Raw genomic sequence first — 19007 nt, 5'->3', positions numbered from 1 at the left:
TGAAACTAGCATGAGAAATAGAAGACTCTTTAGGAGAATGATATACACCATTCAAGAAGATACTTGTTATAAATGATACATACTCAGAGCACAGATTAATTCAAAGTAAACCTGAGATCTCAAAATAAAAGATTTTATACTCACCGGGGCTTCCTCCAGCCCCATAAGCACTGATGTGTCCCTCGCCGTCCTCCCGAGTGCCTCCGGTCAGCCACGATTATTCCTGGTAATTTGGCTCATTCTGTTCTTCTGCGCAATCCGCAGAGGGGCTGCGCATGCACAGAAGAGCTGACTGGTGCAACTGAGCCAGATTACTGTGACTATACTAATTGCGGTTGAACGAAGGCCCTCGGGGGGATGCCAAGGGACGCAGCAGTGTTCATGGAGCTGGAGGCGAGTATAAAATCTTTTTATTTCGAGATCTCAGGTGCACTTCAAGACTTACTGTTGATATCACATTTTATCTTACAGCAAACAGAAATGTGTTTACTTACTGCAACAAAAAAGGTAATTTCATATACCAGTGGAAACTGTATTACTCTTGTGTAGCGTGTATTACCCAAATAGTGTAAAGCATGTTATGCAAGCAACATATGCGTTATGTATATAATGGGGTGTATGCACAAAACTTCGGTAAAACTGCCATGTGCAGAGAGCATAAAGCAATTTTGCAGTTAATCTCTGACAGTTAGGTAGTGTGCATTGCTCAATTAGCATAACCCATGTTACCTAGGTAATGTGTACGATGCCTGGGTACCGCATGTTGCACAAGTATTGTAGTGCACAGTACCTGGTGAAGTATGCAACACCTGGGTAGCTTGGGTTACTCTAAGTGGGCAATGTACGCAACCAATCAGAACGACTGGTAAAATTGTCGTGAGCTATCTGCAGTGCACACAACATTTTTACTTATGTTTTGTACATATGACCCCACACTAGCTATGCAAACTATGTAACACCCAGTACAATTTACATTTGCTGACTGGGCAATGATATTTTAGCAATATTTAGTAAACGCAACCCATTGTGTCATAACCATGAAGGGCAGATTTCTTTATGTCTTGCTTTGCTTGTACGGTATAATTCTTTGGATAGTTAGTTGGTTAGTGGTAAACTCCAAGAGTGATCAACATACAAATGAAAAATATCAGTATGCTGAAAAACACAAGAAATAACACTTAAAGCAGACCTGAAGTGGGTGTGCGTTGTAAAATAGTGGGTGTTCCTATAATGTTCACCAACTCCATCGTATTGAAAGTTCTCTTTGTGGGGGACTCACACATCCGCACTGGGCATTAACAAGTTGACAAACTGTGCATGCACTGTAACTAGGTATGTGTGGATCATGGATTCTCCCATGCCTAGTGCAAATACATTTACAATTACTAGGCATGTGCGGTTCAGAACTCGCACATGCCCAGTACCTATTAATCCGCGGGCTCTTCCTATGCATCTTATTGGAATGCCTGTCAGTCGAATGACTATAGAAGACATTATAAGGAACAGGACTGAAACTGAAGGCTGCAGACGGTGGTTTAGAGCTTCCTAAAATGTATAGGAGCAAACACCACTACTTTATTTTAATGGGAACATCTCAACTGACCACCGACAGGAGAAAAGTGAAACACATGTTAGTATTATTATTATTGATCAGAGAATGCAAAATTTTACTGTGGTAATCAGAATACCAAGGACATTTTAGGCCAGTCACAAGACTTGGTAGTGTCTGAGTCCTGTGATTGGTCTAAAATTGCCATGGTAATCTGATGTTTGCTGAACAATTCTGAATACTCTGATTGAGTTCTATGGCTGGGTTAAAATTACAGGGTCGCGGTAATGCTTTATTTCTGTGGAAATCTGATTTCCGATCGAAAATGCGGAAATTTTAATTCCACAGAATCCGATGAGCGCACCTACGCTTTACATATTTAGCTATAATCAATACTGGGCATGTTAACCAAAAATAAAGTAAACTTGCATACTAAGTTGTTGGCCTCCTGTGTAAAATGAAACATAATTGCTCTTTGTAATTATTAGTTTGCTAGGACTAACAATTTCTTTGTGTGATTAGTACTAATGTTCATCCTGTTTAATATGTTACTATGGGGAGGATTTAATAAATGAATCAGGCTCTTTCTAAACAGAGATAACTTGAGACATTGTTACAAGTAAATCAATTCTGCGTAAAATGCTACCATATTAAATGTGTAATAAAAACAAAGGCTTCTGCTAAACGAGGAAGATTAATCACGTTTCATTTTACTCCTCGTAATGCATCATGATTGTTTTCTTACGGCTACATAATCTGTTTCAATCACAAGGCAACAAACAGTGCATTTATAATGGTCTTTGATTTAGGAATCTGCTGTACTTAAGCACTTCTTTTCTGCGTCCGATTTCTGTGATTTTGTTGATGTGGAAGCTGATGGACTGGAACTCTTGTGGCTCATCTAGCCTGCTTGTTTGTACCAAGGTTCAGCAGTGAAGGTCACTGATACAAGTGTAGGCTACAGCGTCAGGCAATGAATATGTTGCCATGTTTGTGTGTTCAGATAAGTGGTGGTGTGTGGATCTTACATGAGAATATGAAGGTATCACTCATTACCATTCCGAACAAAGTAATAATTCACTTAAAATGTTATTACTGTTTTTACTTATCGATTTCTTTATTGATCACTGAGTAACTGACTTTATTTACATGTTCTCTGTAAATCTCCCTATACTCCCTACTAAAATAAATATAGTTTATTTGACCGTCACGGGACCGCCGATAGTTAAAACCATGCTGCACTTGTGGCTGCCTATTTGCTGATGCAGCGCAGTTTTAACACCGGTGGTGGCTCCGAAGCATGGGACGCAATAGGGCATCCACGTTGGCACAGATCTCCGCTGTCTAAAGACATCGGACTTCCATACATTGGCCAGGAGCCGTTTTTATTGGCTTCTGACCGCCTGATCTCTGTGAGCCAATCACTCAGTGAAAAACTGAAAAAAAGCTCTTGGTCCTTAAAGGAACCAGAGGTTTTAGTCTGAAATGGAGGGCCTGGAACACAAAAGAGAGATACTTACCAAGCAAGAGGAAAGCCTCTGGGAGCTCCAGAGGATTCTCATGTCCTCCTTGCCACCACCGCCAATTGCTAGGACCCTGTGGAAGCTTGTGGCCACTCTCCTTTTTGTGCTTGAGCGCACCCATCCCGTGCTCTTGCGAGTACAGCCAGGCCTGTGCAGTAGCATGGAGCTACTCATGGACAAGCGACTCCGGCTTACTGCACAGCTGCGGTTATACTCATGCCGGTACGGTATTGCGACACTTGTACAAGCGGGGAACTCATCACCATAACATATCCGACAAGATCTATAAACAGCTGTACTGAAGGGAATGTTCTCATTCTCAACAAATTATGGAATTTTTCTTTAATATTACACTCATTCCCAGTGTGTTCTAATGGAAAAAGAGCCATGTTTCTGAGATAATAATAACATTTTAGTTCTCAGACCTCGGCTTGCAGCTATCTCCCATTGAGTTAGTGCTCCTGCTCTTAAAGAGTTGTGCCTGTCAGCTTACCTGTCTAAATAAGCTGTTGTCAGTTGCAGTTTCTTGAAATACTTTGCTAAATGCCAGTTATCTGATAAGCAGTGCAGCCTGAAATATTCATCCTCATCTTGCCTGACACCTAAAAGTTTCGATTAGAAATACAGAAACTATTTTCACACTATTGATTTTATACTCGCTGTTTCCTTTGTGTATGCAACACATTCACAGTTATGTATGTGACATTTGTTATTTCTGTGGTAATAAGAGAGTGGGAGAACAAAGGACAGGCACAATGTCCTGCTGACATGCACACAAATCAGCCTATATGTCTGGCCTGATTTTATGTTTGTCTACTTTGCCTATGGAGAGGAGCAAGTGGTGATGGCAAGCAGTGACCAGCCTATATATTTTTTTCCTGACCTGGGAGTTGAACTCATTGCATCATGCTTCACAGGCAGAGGCAGTACCTCTGGACCTTCTCAACTGACTCAGCATACGTTCTTAGGGAAAGGTGAGAAGTAAGGCACTTTCAGCCAGACTGGACACCTGTCATCTCTCCATGACTATGGGTACCTTTTGCTTTGTAGAGAAATTCTTTAGGGAGAGAAATTACTAGAAATAATGGGATCCCATGAAAAAATGTGATGGAGCTCTCTGGCCTGGGCACTCGTTATGACTTCTTCTCTCCATGGATATGAGGGGAAAATGCAGAGTGTACAGTGTTACACAATGTGTGGTCCACACAACAATTGGACAAAGAAGTAGAGTTAGTTACTCCACATCCAAACAGATGCAAAGCCTGCAAAACGATTTGGCTAGGCATCAGGGGCACAATGATAACTCCTGTTATCCACACAATTATGGCGGGCTAAGGAGGCCTGCCCCTATGCTGACTAGAGATGGCCCAAACCTCTGATTTTAGGTTCGTGAACCAGGTTCGCAAACTTTCGCAAAAGTTCAGTTCGCGCAAACTTTCGCGAACCGCAATAGACTTCAATAGGGAGGTGAACTTTGAAAACTAGAAACATTTATGCTGGACAGAAAAGTCATTGCTTCATTGTGATATGCAAGCCCCTTCACTACGGCAAGGTAATGATCACGGAGGGGAATTGTACATGCCTTTTGTTTTGTTGTTGCAGCTGCAGTGCAGCCAGAAAAATAGGCAGGCATGTACACGCACCAGAAAAATCATTATAGCGGCCGCTGCTAGCAGCGGCCTTAAAAATTCAGGAATCCACCTGGAGTCCTGGACCCTGTTGGTGGTGGTGGAGAAGGCAGTCAACCGGCCTGCGGGCAAAGATGCTGTGTGGAGTGACTTAGTCTTGGGACAGGCAGTCACACGGTGTGCAGGCAGAGATGCTGTGAGTGGGGACTGCCTTAGTCTTCTGGCAGGCCTGAGCGTGCTTTGCAGACCATGCATCCGTGGTCAGATGGACCCTTGACCCAATGCTGTGTGCCAGAGATGTCACCACTTGCCTTTCAACATCACGGTACAGTTTAGGTATCGCCTTTTTTGAGAAAAAAATTGCGGCCTGGTATCTTCCACTGCGGTGTGTGGCTTTGCTTTTGTGTGCTGCTTTTCCTCAGGTGGTCATCCCATTGCAGTTTGTGCTTTGTAATAATGTGCCTTCGTAAGGTAGTTGTCCCTACGCGGGTCTTGGTCTTTCCACGGCTCAATTTTCGGTTGCAGAGAGTACAGATGGCATTGCTCTCATCTGAGGCAGACACACAAAAAAATTTCCACATTGCTGAGCCCTGGGGTGATGGCACTTTGGTGGTGGCAGCCGACTTAGTGTTAAGTGAGGTGCCAGAATCAGAGCAGGAGGAGGAAGATATGTCACGCTTCCGTGCAGAAGCTGAGAAAGATGAGGTGTTCTGTGTTAAATAGTCAATTACGTCCTGACAATATTGGGGGTTGAGGGCACATGCCTTCTTCTGAACATTGTACTTTGGTCGAGGGCTGCATGAAATCACGACAGCGTGACCTCGAATGTGGCCTGCCTCTGGCTCTGCCTTTTTGTTTTGTCCATGTTGGGGGGGATGAAGTGAAAGGTATGCACTGACTTGACTAATACAATGTGCAGTCACACAGGTGCAGTTAACAGGTATGCACGGAGTGGTATATCACACTGCATGCACTCACGTAGGTAGGTGGGTGCACTGAACACATCAGGTAGGTATATGCAGTGATGGGTATTACAAATGTGCACCTGTCACACACACGTACCGTGAACAGGTAGAGTGACTGGTGGTATTAAATATCACAATGCGTGCACTCACGTAGGTAGGTGGGTGCACTGAACACAACACAGGTAGGTATATGCAGTGATGGGTATTACAAATGTGCACCTGTCACACACACACAGGTACCGCCGTGAACAGGTGTAATGACTGGGGGTATTAACAATGCGTGCGCTCACGTAGGTAGGTAGGTAGGTGCACTGAACAGTGAACAGGTGCAGTGATTGGGATGGGATTACAAATCTGCAGCTGCCTGTCACACACACACAGGTAGTCACTGAATGTGCTGGGCCTGGCAGTGGCAGAGTAGGAATTACACCAAAGGCCAGCTACGACTGACTGACAAGGCTGTATATAATGCAAAAAAAAAAATAGATCACAAGAACAAGATTAGCTCTCAAAAGAGCTGTTGTGGGGTGCTTTTTTAGCAATAAGAATCAGCAAGGAGCAAGCTAACAAGCCTACAAGAGCCTTACTAAGCTTTCCCTATGAGAGTCTGCAGCAGCTCTTCCTTCTCTAATTACTGCAGGCACATGAGTGAGTCCACTTCCTGATGCTCCCTGCCTTTTATAAGGGGGGAAGTGGCTCCAGAAGGGAGTGTAGCCTGATTGGCTACAATGTGCCTGCTGACTGTGATGTAAAGGGTCAAAGTTGACCCTAATGATGCACTATGGGGGCGAATTGAACTTCCAGAAAAGTTTGCGGTTCTCTGTGAACGCGAACCACGGAAGTTCCATGGGAACCGTTCGCTGGCGAACAGTTTGGGCCATCTCTAATGCTGACATGTGAGTAGCGCAGATCAGCACAATACTTTACCTGATTCCAGTGGTGGGACAGGAACAAACTCCTCTCGTCAGTGCAGCTCCACACCAAAAAGCCTATCTCCTTTTGGCTTCATTTCATGCATGTTGTGTGACTTGTATCAGGAGCTTCAAGAGGTACTGTAGGTTGTGCAGCACGCTTGGAGTTTGGACTTGGTCTGCCGCTGGAAGCAGGAAAAGTAACGTGCCCCACTGCACTACTCTGCTCATAGCTGAAAGGCATATAGAGTAGACTACCGAATAACATGAGGGCATTTGAGGAAGAGGGGAACAAGGGGCTCAAAGGCTTTCCAATTCTATCAAAGTACATCCAAAACACTTTCGTTTGCTGCATGCTTTAAGGACCTCATACAGCTCCTGAGCCCCATTGCAGCTACTATGTCTGCTATGGCCATTTCTATACCCATGCTCATAAACCTTGAAGGATTGTGACAAGCAATATGCATACTTGAAATTGTTTTTTTCTAACAAGACAAATATAATTTAAAACATAATAGGAAATATTTATAGATCCTACCTATAGATGGGTTTGGATGCAGAGCAAGTGCACTAACAACCAAGGAACTCTCCGTATTATTCCTCTTAAATCCTGATTATTTTAGCTCTTTTTTTTATGCTTGTTTTGTTTATTAGCCACCATAGAATACAAATTTGGTATACTTCTAATAGTACAGGCTGCTCAGTATCTCTCAGTTCTGTGCATGTGTACTTAGCTGTAAGATGGGGCCAGGAGCTCAGAAGAAAGATTAACCATGCCCCTGGACTTCCATCAGGCACATGCCTAGTTTCCTAGTGGGTGATTTGTCTTGGTCTATATTTTATGATAACATATACAGTGGGCTTGATTCACAAAGCGGTGCTAACCTACTTAGCATGTCTAAAGTCTTTAGACGTGCTAACCAGGGTGCTAAGTAGGTTAGCACCAGATTTCTCAATCAGATCGCGCACAAAGTTTTGTGCGCAAAGTTTTATGCGCACGCTAAGTCCCATAGGCTTTAATGGGCACTTCGCGCGGAGCGCCTTGCGCTCTGTGCAGTGCGCGCGTAAAGTTTTACACGCGTAAAGTTTTACGCACATAAAGTTTTATGCGCGAAAAGCTCGTTTAGACGTGCTAAGGGGGTTTTCACAGGCGTGCTAACAGTTAGCACCGCTTTGTGAATCAAGCCCAGTATGTCTATAATTGTACATTTTAATAGCAATTTGTGCATAAAACATAGCTTGTTCTGTTGATTTCAGTGACAGGAATGAGCTTGTTGCTAGGATACTGTTGTTCCAAGAAGATCAGTTTTACCTGTTGATAGAACATGCTCAACAAGCTGCATATACTCCATTTGTTCAACACTACTTATGCTTTAGCACTAGCGATGGATGCTGCCATATTGCTGGCTATTGGCTTAACTTAAAGAGACTGATCTATCTATCCATATAATAATAATAATCCAAAAATTTGTATAGCGCTTTTCTCCTGTTGGACTCAAGAGCTGCAGCCATTAAGGATGCGCTCAAGAGGCCACCCTGCAACATTAGGGAGTCTTGCCTTTAACTCCTTACTGACCCTAGCCAGAATTCAAACCCTGATCTCCCATGTCAAAGGCGGTCCCCTTAACTAGTACACTATCCAGCCACTGCTGTCTATGTACTTATGGGCATAACTACAAGGGAGCAGCACCTTGGATTGCAGGGGGCCCAGAGCTGTAAGGGGGCCCAAACTGCTACTTCACTCCCTCCGATAAAGGGGTCCATCCTTCAGATCGGGTGTTTTTATGGCTTCCCTTGTTATGGGTATGAAGATTATGATGTCCAAACTTGTTTTATCCCTTTTGCAATATGGGCCTCTGGACTGTGAGGGTTACCAGGGTAGGCAAGGGAAAGGGTGTGAATGTTGGGGACCCCAACAAAGTGTTGCTGGGGGGCCTCATGATTTGTAGTTACACCCGTGTGCACTAGGGATGATCACAGATATGCAAATTCTTCCAAATTGATGCAAATGTATGCAGCTTCAAAATGAACCAATCAATTTAAACCTGGGTTTAAACTGATTGGTCCATTTTCAAGCTGCATACATTTGCATAAAAAATTGCATAATTTCAGAAAAATTTGCATCTCATTGATCATCCCTAGTGTGCACTCACATTCAATTTCCTATTATATCATGTGACAATAATCACCAATATGCTTTTTTTTCACATGAGGAAAACCAGTGATGAGTCTCTGGTTTATTACTATCACAATGTGCTATTAAGTGTTGGAGATGAAGCTTTAATCAGTGTTCCAATACTCACTTCTCCAGCTGCAGATTCCTTGTTCATGAGATGTTCTGAGCCAATCCCGTTCTCACTACCAAAGTGCAGCATGATTTCTTCAAGGCGATGGTTATACAAAAGAGGACCGCCTGAGATATTAACTGGGTTTTCCTTGTCCAGACGAAAGAGAACATGTCTCCCTGTGTTAACCATTGTGCCACTCACCTGGAAGAAAAGGTTCAAAAATACATCACTAAACACAGCACTATACCACCAGTACACGGTCATGGTGACATGCAATCTACACTGAGATTTCTCAATCTCAAGCAAACTTTTTCTGTAATGGCATCTGCATCCCAGCTTTAACTGCTCAATGACCATGTCGTGCCAATGGGTGTGATTGCGGCGGTAGCCCCAGGACCGCCTAACACCAATTGGCATCAAGTCCTGGGGCGGGGTTTTGCAGGAGATCGTGCACGCCAATGCGTGTGCATATCCGCTTGTATGGCGGAGTCATCAGTCTCCCAGCAATGCTGTCTAATAACACTGTACAGTGCTGCGATCTACGGCATCGCTGTACTGGGGACAGCCGTGTGACACGGCTGTCTTCTCTGGAGTCACAGAGAGCGATTGGCTCTCATAGGCTGATGTCTATGAGAGCCGATCGCTGGGATTGGCTGGCGGGGGCAGGGTAGGAATTACATTTAATCAAAAATAGCAATATTTATTAAAAAAAACAAATATTTGTAAAAAAATAAACAAACACCCAGGAGGGATCAGAGCCCACCAACAGAAATCTCTGTTGGTGGGTAGAAAAGGGAGGGGGGGGGGGAAGAAATCACTTCTGTGCTGAGTTGTACAGCCCTGCAGCAAGGCTTTAAAGCTGCAGTGGCCTAACTGGTAAAAAATAGCCTGCTCACTAGGAGGGTGTAGGCCTATGGTCCTCAAGAGGTTAAAATGAATCTGAAGTGAAAAATTAACCTGAGATAATGACAATTATCATGAGATAGAAACGAGTACCATATTTTTATTTTCAGTTTTATAGCTTAATTTTTAAGATTGCATCAGACTGTTACAGTTGCAGATTAGAATCCACACTCTGCCTTTTAAGCTAAACAAAGAAGCAGAAGTAATAACTCTTAACTTTTCTGCAGCAAATCCTCATTATCTTTCTGACAGATACAGTACCAGCATTTTAGCTTCTATTTAAACTGAACTGAATTACTCAACAAGCTGTCCACAAACTCAAACAAGCTAATACGCATTTGTTTTAACTCTTGCTGTGGTGTAAAACAGAAAAATAGTTCAAAAAATGTCTTAGTAGGGCTAGTGCCATATTTGTATATCTTTATCTCACCATGTCACAAGTCACTTTAAATAGAATAGAAAATATAACTATATAGCTAAATCTAAATAGTTATAGGGTATAAGTAACCATTTGGCAATCTTTTATTTTGGCTAGAAAGATGAGGTCAGTGGGAGTGGAGAGATCTGGGATGTTGGTGAACAGTACACAAGAAGCCACTGTGTGGCTACTTTAGAGGCAGGTATCATACTGCTTTGCTTCATTCCCCCATTCTAACACAAATAGTAAGGGGTAAGTTAAACCACGAGGCCAATGTATGCCAAACGTTGGTTTTATTTTCTAAATATGAAAACCATAAGTCAACATGAAGTGGTGGTAGTATGATGGTGGTGGTATTATGATCTTGGTAAAGATGTTTTTTTAGGGTACGACCTTTTTCTTCCAATTACATGACTGAGAAATGCATTTTTTAAACAGCAATAAGAAATGACTAAGCATTATTGGCAGAATGTGGAATTTAGAAAAAATGCAGTTAAGTCAGTGGGGTTGGCGGAATTTGAAACTTAAAGAGGAACTGTAACGGCAAAACGTCCCCTGCGGGGTACTCACCTCGGGTGGGGGAAGCCTCCGGATCCTAATGAGGCTTCCCACGCCGTCCTCCGTCCCTCAGGGGTCTCGCTGCAGCCCTCCGTGCAGCGATGACGTAATATTTACCTTCCTGGCTCCTGCGCAGGCGCTCTGACGGCTGTCGGCTCCGATGTAGGCGGAAATACCAAATCGCCGTCGGGTCCGCTGTACTGCGCAGGTGCAAGTCTCCGGCGCCTGCGCAGTAGAGCGGACCCGACGGAGATCGGGTATTTCCGTCTATTTCCGAGCCGAAAGCAGCCACAGCGCCCCCGCTGGAGCCAGCAAAGGTAAATATTGAAATTACAGTCGGGCCTGTCGCCGGCTGTTCGGAGGGCTGCAGCGAGACCCCTGAGGGACGGAGGACGGCGTGGGAAGCCTCATTAGGATCCGGAGGCTTCCCCCACCCGAGGTGAGTACCCCCCAGGAGATCTTTTTGAAGTTACAGAGTCTCTTTAAATTATTTATTTATTTATTTATTTGTTGTATTTATAAAGCGCCAACATATTACGCAGCGCTGGACATTAATTTAGGTTACAGACAATATTTAGGGGTGACAAACAGCAATATGACAATACAGGAATACAAGAAAACCAGATCACACAGCACAGTATGAGTACAAGGTAATGCTTAGTCAGTCACTGGATGGGAGCATGGAGTTAGGCAAGTTAGGTTCACTCAAATGCATAGCATGGGTGCACAGTAATAGAGGTGCATGATCAGGTAGGACACAAAAGGAGTGAGGACCCTGCCCAAAGGCTTACAATCTAGAGGGAGAGGTAGGGACACGAGAGGTAGGGGACCAGAGTTCGGCTGTGGGTTTAGAGCAATTGTGAGGGGTGGTAGGCAAGAGTGAAAAGGTGAGTTTTGAGGGCCTTCTTGAAGGTGTTGAAGGAGGGGGCTGCCCTAATGGGTGGAGGTAGGGAGTTCCATAGTGTCGGAGCGGCTCTTGAGAAATCTTGGAGGCGTGCATGGGACTGGGTGATGCGGGGGACGGTCAGGCGAAGTTCATTGGAGGAGTGGAGTGAGCGGCTTGGTGTGTATCTCTGAGTAAGATCAGAAATGTAGGTTGGACAGGTTTTGTGGATGGATTTGTAGGTCAGACACAATATCTTGAATCTGATTCTGGACTGGATAGGAAGCCAGTGGAGGGATTCACGGAGGGGAGCCGCCCTGGTGGAGCGATGGGAGGAGTGGATAATTCTGGCAGCCGCATTCATGATGGACTGCAGTGGGGCTATTCGGGTCTTAGGGAGTCCAGACAGAAGGGCATTGCAGTAGTCGAGGCGGGAAATTATGAGGGCATGGATGAGGAGTTTGGTGGTGGCAGGGGTCAGGAAAGGGCGAATCTTACAGATGTTACGAAGGTGGAAGTTGCAGGACTTTGTGAGGTTTTGGATGTGGGGAGTGAAGGAGAGTGCGGAGTCCAGGGTGACACCCAGACAGCGGGCTTGAGAGGTAGGGTGAATAGTAGTGTGGTTAACAGTGACCTGCACATCTGGGAGGTCCAGGGATGACCGGGGTGGGAAGATCATAAATTCCATTTTGTCTAGATTTAGTTTTAGGAACTTAGCGGACATCCAGGAGGAGATGGCAGATAGGCAGGAGGAGACCTTGTCCATGGTAGTGGTGGATATGTCAGGGGTGTGGAGATAGATTTGGGTGTCATCTGCATACAGATGATAGTTAAAACCCATGGAGGAGATAACCTTGCCAATGGAGGATGTGTATAGGGAGAACAGTAGGGGGCCAAGGACCGAGCCTTGGGGGACTCCCACTGAGAGGTGGTTGGGGGTGAACGAGGACTCATTGAAGGAGGTCGTGAAGGAGCGGTTGGAGAGGTAGGATGAAAGCCAGGTCAGGGCGAGATCGTGAATGCCCATGGATTGGAGGGACTGGAGGAGTAGGGGATGATCTACTGTATCAAAAGCTGCTGAAAGGTCAAGGAGGAGGAGAATGGTGTATTTACCTTCAGCTTTAGCTAAGGCAAGGTCATTGACCACTTTGGTGAGAGCCGTTTCGGTTGAGTGGGCAGGCCGAAATCCAGATTGCAGTGGGTCTAGTAGTGAGTTGGCATTGAGGTACTGGGTCAGGCGTTTGTGAACCAGACGCTCAAGGAGTTTTGAGGCGAAGGGGAGGAAGGAGATCGGGCGGTAGTTGGAGGGTAGCGAGGGGTCGAGGGAGGGTTTCTTGAGCAGAGGCAGTACAGTGGCCTGCTTGAAGTCTGAGGGGAAGGTGCCTGTGGATAGGGAGAGGTTAAACATGGTAGTGAGGACTGGGGCCAGATCCGTGAAGTGAGGCTGAAGTAGATCAGAAGGGATAGGGTCAAGGGGGGAGGTAGTGGTATGGGAAGTCTGCAGTAGGTGGTTGACCTCCTCAGTGGTAGTAGGAGTGAAGGAGGTGAGGGGAGGATAGGGTGGAGAAGGAGTAGGTTGTGAGCAGGTGGGAGGTGAAGATTGAAAATTGGATATTTCCTGACGGATGGAGACTATTTTGTTGGTGAAGTGGGTGGCTAAATCTGTGGCAGAGAGGGAGGAAACAGAAGGTGGGGGTGTGGGTTTAAGCAGGGAGTTGAAGGTGCTAAAAAGACGCCGGGGATTGGAAGCTTGTGCTCCGATGAGCTTGGTAAAGTATTCCTGCTTCGCATGAGCAAGGGCAGTGTGGAACTGCTGCAGGTTAGTCTTGTACTGTAGGAAATCCTGGTTTAGTCGAGTTTTCCACCATTTTCGTTCAGTGGCGCGTGTTTCCCTCTGGAGGTTGCGAGTATGGGTAGTGCGCCAGGGCTGGCAGTTAGGGGGTCGGTTGCGGCGGAATATTGGTGGAGCAGCTTTCTCTAGGGCTGATGAGAGAATTTGGTGATACTGAGCTGCAGCAAGATTAGGACAGGTTAGGGTGGGGAGAGTGGAGGATAGGCCATGGAGGGAGTCAGCAAGGACGCCAGGGTTGAGCTTGCGTAGGTCTCGCTGCCATCGACCAGGTGGGTGGGCGGGTAGTTTGGAGGTGCCTTCCGTGAGGAGGTTGAAGGCGAGAAGGTAATGGTCCGAGGGTGGAAATGGTGCGATGTCGAGGTCTGCAATGGTGGTGGATTTAGTGAATATAAGGTCGAGAGTGTGACGTGCAGTGTGAGTGGGGGCGTTGGTGTGTTGTACTAGGCCATGTGAGTTGGCTATGGTGAGTAGCCGGGTCGCAACAGAGTTCTTGGGTTCATTGATGGGTATATTGAAATCCCCAAGGATGATGGTGGGGAGGTCAGAGGAGAGGATGTGTGGGAGCCAGGAGGCAAGGTTGTCGAGAAATTGTCGTGTGGAGCCCGGAGGGCGGTATAAGACTGCAACAATGGCTGGGAGGGGATTGTAGAGGCGGATAGTGTGGGCCTCAAATGGTGTGAATTGTAGGGAGGAAGGTGGAGTGAGGACACGGAATGTGCAGGATGGGGAGAGGAGCAGACCCACCCCTCCCCCGGTCCTGTTGTCTGGTCTGGGGGTGTGACTGAGGTGAAGCCCCCCGTATGAGAGGGCAGCCTCTGCGGCAGAGTCAGAGGGGGTGAGCCATGTCTCAGTGAGTGCGAGGATGGTGAGGGATTTGGAGAGGAAGAGGTTGTGGACCTCTGTAAGTTTATTGCGGACGGATCTGGCATTCCAGAGACCGCAGGGTAGGGGGAGCATGTGCTTGTGAGTGGGATGGATGGAAATGAGGTTGGGGCGAGGATGGGTGTTGAAGTTATTTGTGGACAGAGAGCTGTGAAGCGGGTCAGCAGGGGATGCTTGTCTGGCAGCAGGCTGTGGCCCAGGGTTAGGCGATATATCACCAGCAGCAAGTAAGAGTAGGAGGGAGAGAGTAAGCAAATGTGAATGGGATTTAAATGTTTGTGAGGTTTTTGAGCTGCTGGAGGGAGAGAGAGATTTCAGGAGAGCTAATAGTTCATGAAAAGCTGAGTAAGGTGAGCAAAGCAGAGCAGATGAAATGAATATGGAGTGAGGTACACTGGGAGGATGCATATTGCAATGCAACTTGTAGATGTTTGCAGACAGGCAGAACATAAGAAAAAGTGCAGTAAACATGGTAAGTGTCAATGATTATCAGCAGGAAATTTCCAACTCCTAAACAGTTTATATGAGTATGCAGTTAGTATGTATTGAAATGTATTGAAGTCAATGGTCTTAATTCACTAAGCATTACCGCATGCGGTGTTGTTGAAAACACTTTCCCAAATTCCAATTCACTAAACTAATTTCCGCACAGAAAATTTGAATTACCTATTAGTGAGGTAAATTACTGACTTGGGTTAACATCCAGTGTTTACAAATTAGCTGACACAGCTAAGAGATCAAATTACAACTTACGATTAGACATAGATAAGGAGGAATTAGACAGGCTTCGTTTCTCTATGTTTATCTTCTGTCCTGAGCAAGAGTTTAGGTCCATTTTAACTGAACTACAACTACCTCACGCCGATGGACAACTGCCTCATGCCGATGGGCAGTCACAGAGTGGCTCCCCCAGGACCACCTAACGCCGATTGGGGGCAGAGATTAGCAGGGAGTGCGTGCATGTGCAATCGTTTCTTGCTGAGACATGGAACAGAGCTCCGTGATCACCCTGCCAGCCGCGATTGGAGCTGGCAGGCTGTTAAAAAAAAAAAATGGCAATTTACAGTTGTAGAGTGCTGTGATCTAGTGCAGCGTTGTACAGGGGACAGCCCTGTCACTAAGCTGATCGGCTCACAATCTAAACCCTTTCATAGGCTGTTGCCTATAAGAGGGTACTGTTATGTATGGATCGCAGCCAGAGTCAAATTAGGGGGAACGGAGGGAGGGGGAAAAAACACTTTTGTAATAGAAAAAATACTGTTTAAATGAATAATGATAATAAAAAAAATTGCAGCAGCAATCAGATCCCACCAACAGAAGGGGTGTAAGCCTGTGGTCCTCAAGAGATTAAAAACATTTTTTTTCTTAAAGTACAACTAAAGGGAGAGGCAAAGGACCTACAAAGGACCAAGAAGCCCACTTACTAAAATGTTAGAAAAAACAAAAGTTTGCCCTCTTAAAACAGAAGGTATTTGCAATTATTCAGATTGAAGTGAGCATGTGATGTCTCCCAGGATTCATCACTGCTGAATATGCGGTTCTGGAGGTGTGGTTAGCTTACAGGGACAACAAAGAATGATTTGCATAATGAGCAGTGATGCATTGTGGGAGGCAACATATGCTCCCTCCAATATGAATAATTGCAAATACTTTCTGTTTTAAGAAAACAAAAGCAACCTTTAGTGTATTTACCTCTTTCCTCCCAGTTACAGATACCAGATCTTGCAGCTAGTCTTGGATAACAGTAGGGGCTTGGAAAAGTAAGTCCCACTTACATGAGGTTTTTGGTGTGTGAGCCAGGAAGAAGCTGTATTGGTTCTATTAAGGAATATGTCCGCAGCAATAAAAAAATAAGTAGGGTCATATCTATAATCACAGCAAGCCATGTAATTGCTATGGAACCCAAATAAAACTAAGGAGCCATTAGTGTCTGTATGCACGTTCATTTATCCAAGATGTGATAGCATCAACAATCTGAATTCAATGAGCACAAATATGGCAACATGCAGCTGTAACAGCTCCCTATGAAAATGAACTTTTGTGGAAATTGTTGTTGTTATTGGAGAAAGATTGCAGCATTGAACTGGAATTGTCTTGAGGAAGGCGATACAAAGATAAGGTTTCAATAACTGAAATCCCATGAATATAAGTAGGCAATAAGGATTTCCAGATCACCAAGCTACGGGATTAAAAAGGGGGAACACATGTAACTATAGTAGAGAGTCAGGTTGTGAGCGCCATTGAGGGACAGTTAGTGAATGACTATATACAGTCCAAAGACATGCATGAAACAGAGGCGCTGGGAATTTCAGGCGCCCAATTTTGGCAAGTAGAATAGGTATATTTACTGATATCCTGATATTCTGCATTTTTAAATGGGCAATTATGATAGTAAAATATTGATAAATAATACCAATATTATACTACAACTAAACCTAACTGTAGTCTCTCACACCCAACCCACCCTCTACCTATGCTTAACCTTAACCACTTCCCTGCCTATGTCTAACCTTAAATCTCCCCCCCCTCTCCCCATGCCTAACCATAACTGACTTCCCCCCTGTGTCTAACCTTAAAGACTTCCCCATGCCTAACCTTAAAACCCTATCCACAGATGCCTAACCTCACACACACTCACAGTAGAATTAAAAAAAAAAAACTTTTTTTTGGTAATATTTGTTGGTAGGAACAAAGTGCCCCCGTGGTCTAATGGAACATGCTTTACCATGGAAGCACATAAATGCATACATTCAAAAGTATTATTGGAAGTTGAAAAACGATCATAAATGACAACTGAAATTAGAGAGATATGGAGGCTGCCATATTTATGATACAGATGAAAAAAGAAAGAAAAATAGAATACATTTTATATAATTTTAATTAAATGTTTTATATGGGTTTAATCCTATATAATAATTTTGAAGTGTCTCTGCGTCCCATCCCTCACTTCCTGTGTGTGCGTGTGTCCCGTGTTTTGCGCTACTGCGCATGTGCATGGAGGGACGAGAGACACTGAGGACAGCTGAGGGAGGATGGGGACAGAAGGGGTAGGCGTGTGTAGGGATGAGCGTAATGACCTAATTACGAATTTCCGAAATTTCGCGAAATTACTACAATTACGATTTTAGCAGTAATCGAAATTTCGTAATTTTCGCAAATTACGCAAATTTTCGTAATTACGATTACGAAATTTAGTATTTTAAAGTTTGCAAAGGGTTCTATCCCTCTAGATGCCTAAAATGAATAACCAACCTCTCTCTCTCTCTCTCTCTCTCTCTCTCTCTCTCTCTCTCTCTCTCTCTCTCTCTCTCTCTCTCTCTCTCTCTCTCTCTCTCTCTCTCTCTCTCTCTCTCTCTCTCTCTCTCTCTCTCTCTCCAGAGATTTGTAGTATTTCAAAACCATACTCACATTCATGACATGTCCAGGGATCAAACCCAGGCCAACCACATGGAAGACAGCTATGCTCACCACCATACCACCAAACACACACTAAATAGACTGCTAACCTAAATCTTACTTGTAGACAGTCATATGAGACACATGCTGGGTGCAGGGCTTTGTGATTGGACCATGCGATAGAGTGAGGTGCAAAAATGAAATCATGCCTAGCAGAGGATGGTTTCACAGTGCTAAATGCTAGGCTGGCTGTGGTGCAATTGGTTAGTGTGTCTGGCTGGTAACAGCAAGGTTACAGGTTCAATTCCATCCAGGCATGTCTTTTCCTTTTGCGTTCAACAGTTGTCCAAACAGAGCCAACAGAGCCCCAGATAGCCATGTAGAGTTAGGTCACAGCTAGCCTGGCTGTGGTGCAATTGGTTAGTGTGTCTGGCTGGTAACAGCAAGGTTACAGGTTCGATTCCATCCAGGCATGTCTTTTCCTTTTGCGTTCAACAGTTGTCCAAACAGAGCCAACAGAGCCCCAGATAGCCATGTAGAGTTAGGTCACAGCTAGCCTGGCTGTGGTGCAATTGGTTAGTGTGTCTGGCTGGTAACAGCAAGGTTACAGGTTTGATTCCATCCAGGCATGTCTTTTCCTTTTGCGTGCGCGCGCTGCGCCATTGAACCCCATGGGGTATTTTGCGTGCGTAAAACTTTACGCATGCAAAACTTTGTGCTCGGTGTTTGGACAACTGTTGAACTCAAAAGGAAAAGACATGCCTGGATGGAATCGAACCTGTAACCTTGCTGTTACCAGCCAGACACACTAACCAATTGCACCACAGCCAGGCTAGCTGTGACCTAACTCTACATGGCTATCTGGGGCTCTGTTGGCTCTGTTTGGACAACTGTTGAACGCAAAAGGAAAAGACATGCCTGGATGGAATCGAACCTGTAACCTTGCTGTTACCAGCCAGACGCACTAACCAATTGCACCACAGCCAGCCTAGCATTTAGCATTGTGAAACCATCCTCTGCTAGGCATGATTTCATTTTTGCACCTCACTCTATCGCATGGTCCATGGTCCAATCACAAAGCCCTGCACCCAGCATGTGTCTCATATGACTGTCTACAAGTAAGATTTAGGTTAGCAGTCTATTTAGTGTGTGTTTGGTGGTATGGTGGTGAGCATAGCTGTCTTCCATGTGGTTGGCCTGGGTTTGATCCCTGGACATGTCATGAATGTGAGTATGGTTTTGAAATACTAC

The 19007-nt window shown here is 45.0% G+C and overlaps 1 protein-coding gene across 5 annotated transcripts in view; it reads right to left on the bottom strand.

Annotated features, from left to right (window-relative positions):
* The window catches only part of LOC137521606 (carbonic anhydrase-related protein 10-like), a 549933-nt gene that overhangs the window by 135426 nt on the left and 395500 nt on the right, over positions 1 to 19007 (bottom strand). For all 5 annotated transcript variants that reach the window (XM_068241074.1, XM_068241070.1, XM_068241071.1 and 2 more), the window contains one exon: positions 8880 to 9065. In XM_068241074.1, the coding sequence (XP_068097175.1) occupies positions 8880 to 9065 (186 nt within the window). The remainder of the gene's footprint in view (positions 1 to 8879; positions 9066 to 19007) is intronic.

Source organism: Hyperolius riggenbachi, chromosome 6, assembly GCF_040937935.1.
Source record: "Hyperolius riggenbachi isolate aHypRig1 chromosome 6, aHypRig1.pri, whole genome shotgun sequence".
Taxonomy (NCBI): Eukaryota; Metazoa; Chordata; class Amphibia; order Anura; family Hyperoliidae; genus Hyperolius; species Hyperolius riggenbachi.
This window is presented reverse-complemented; position numbering and strand designations above follow the sequence as displayed.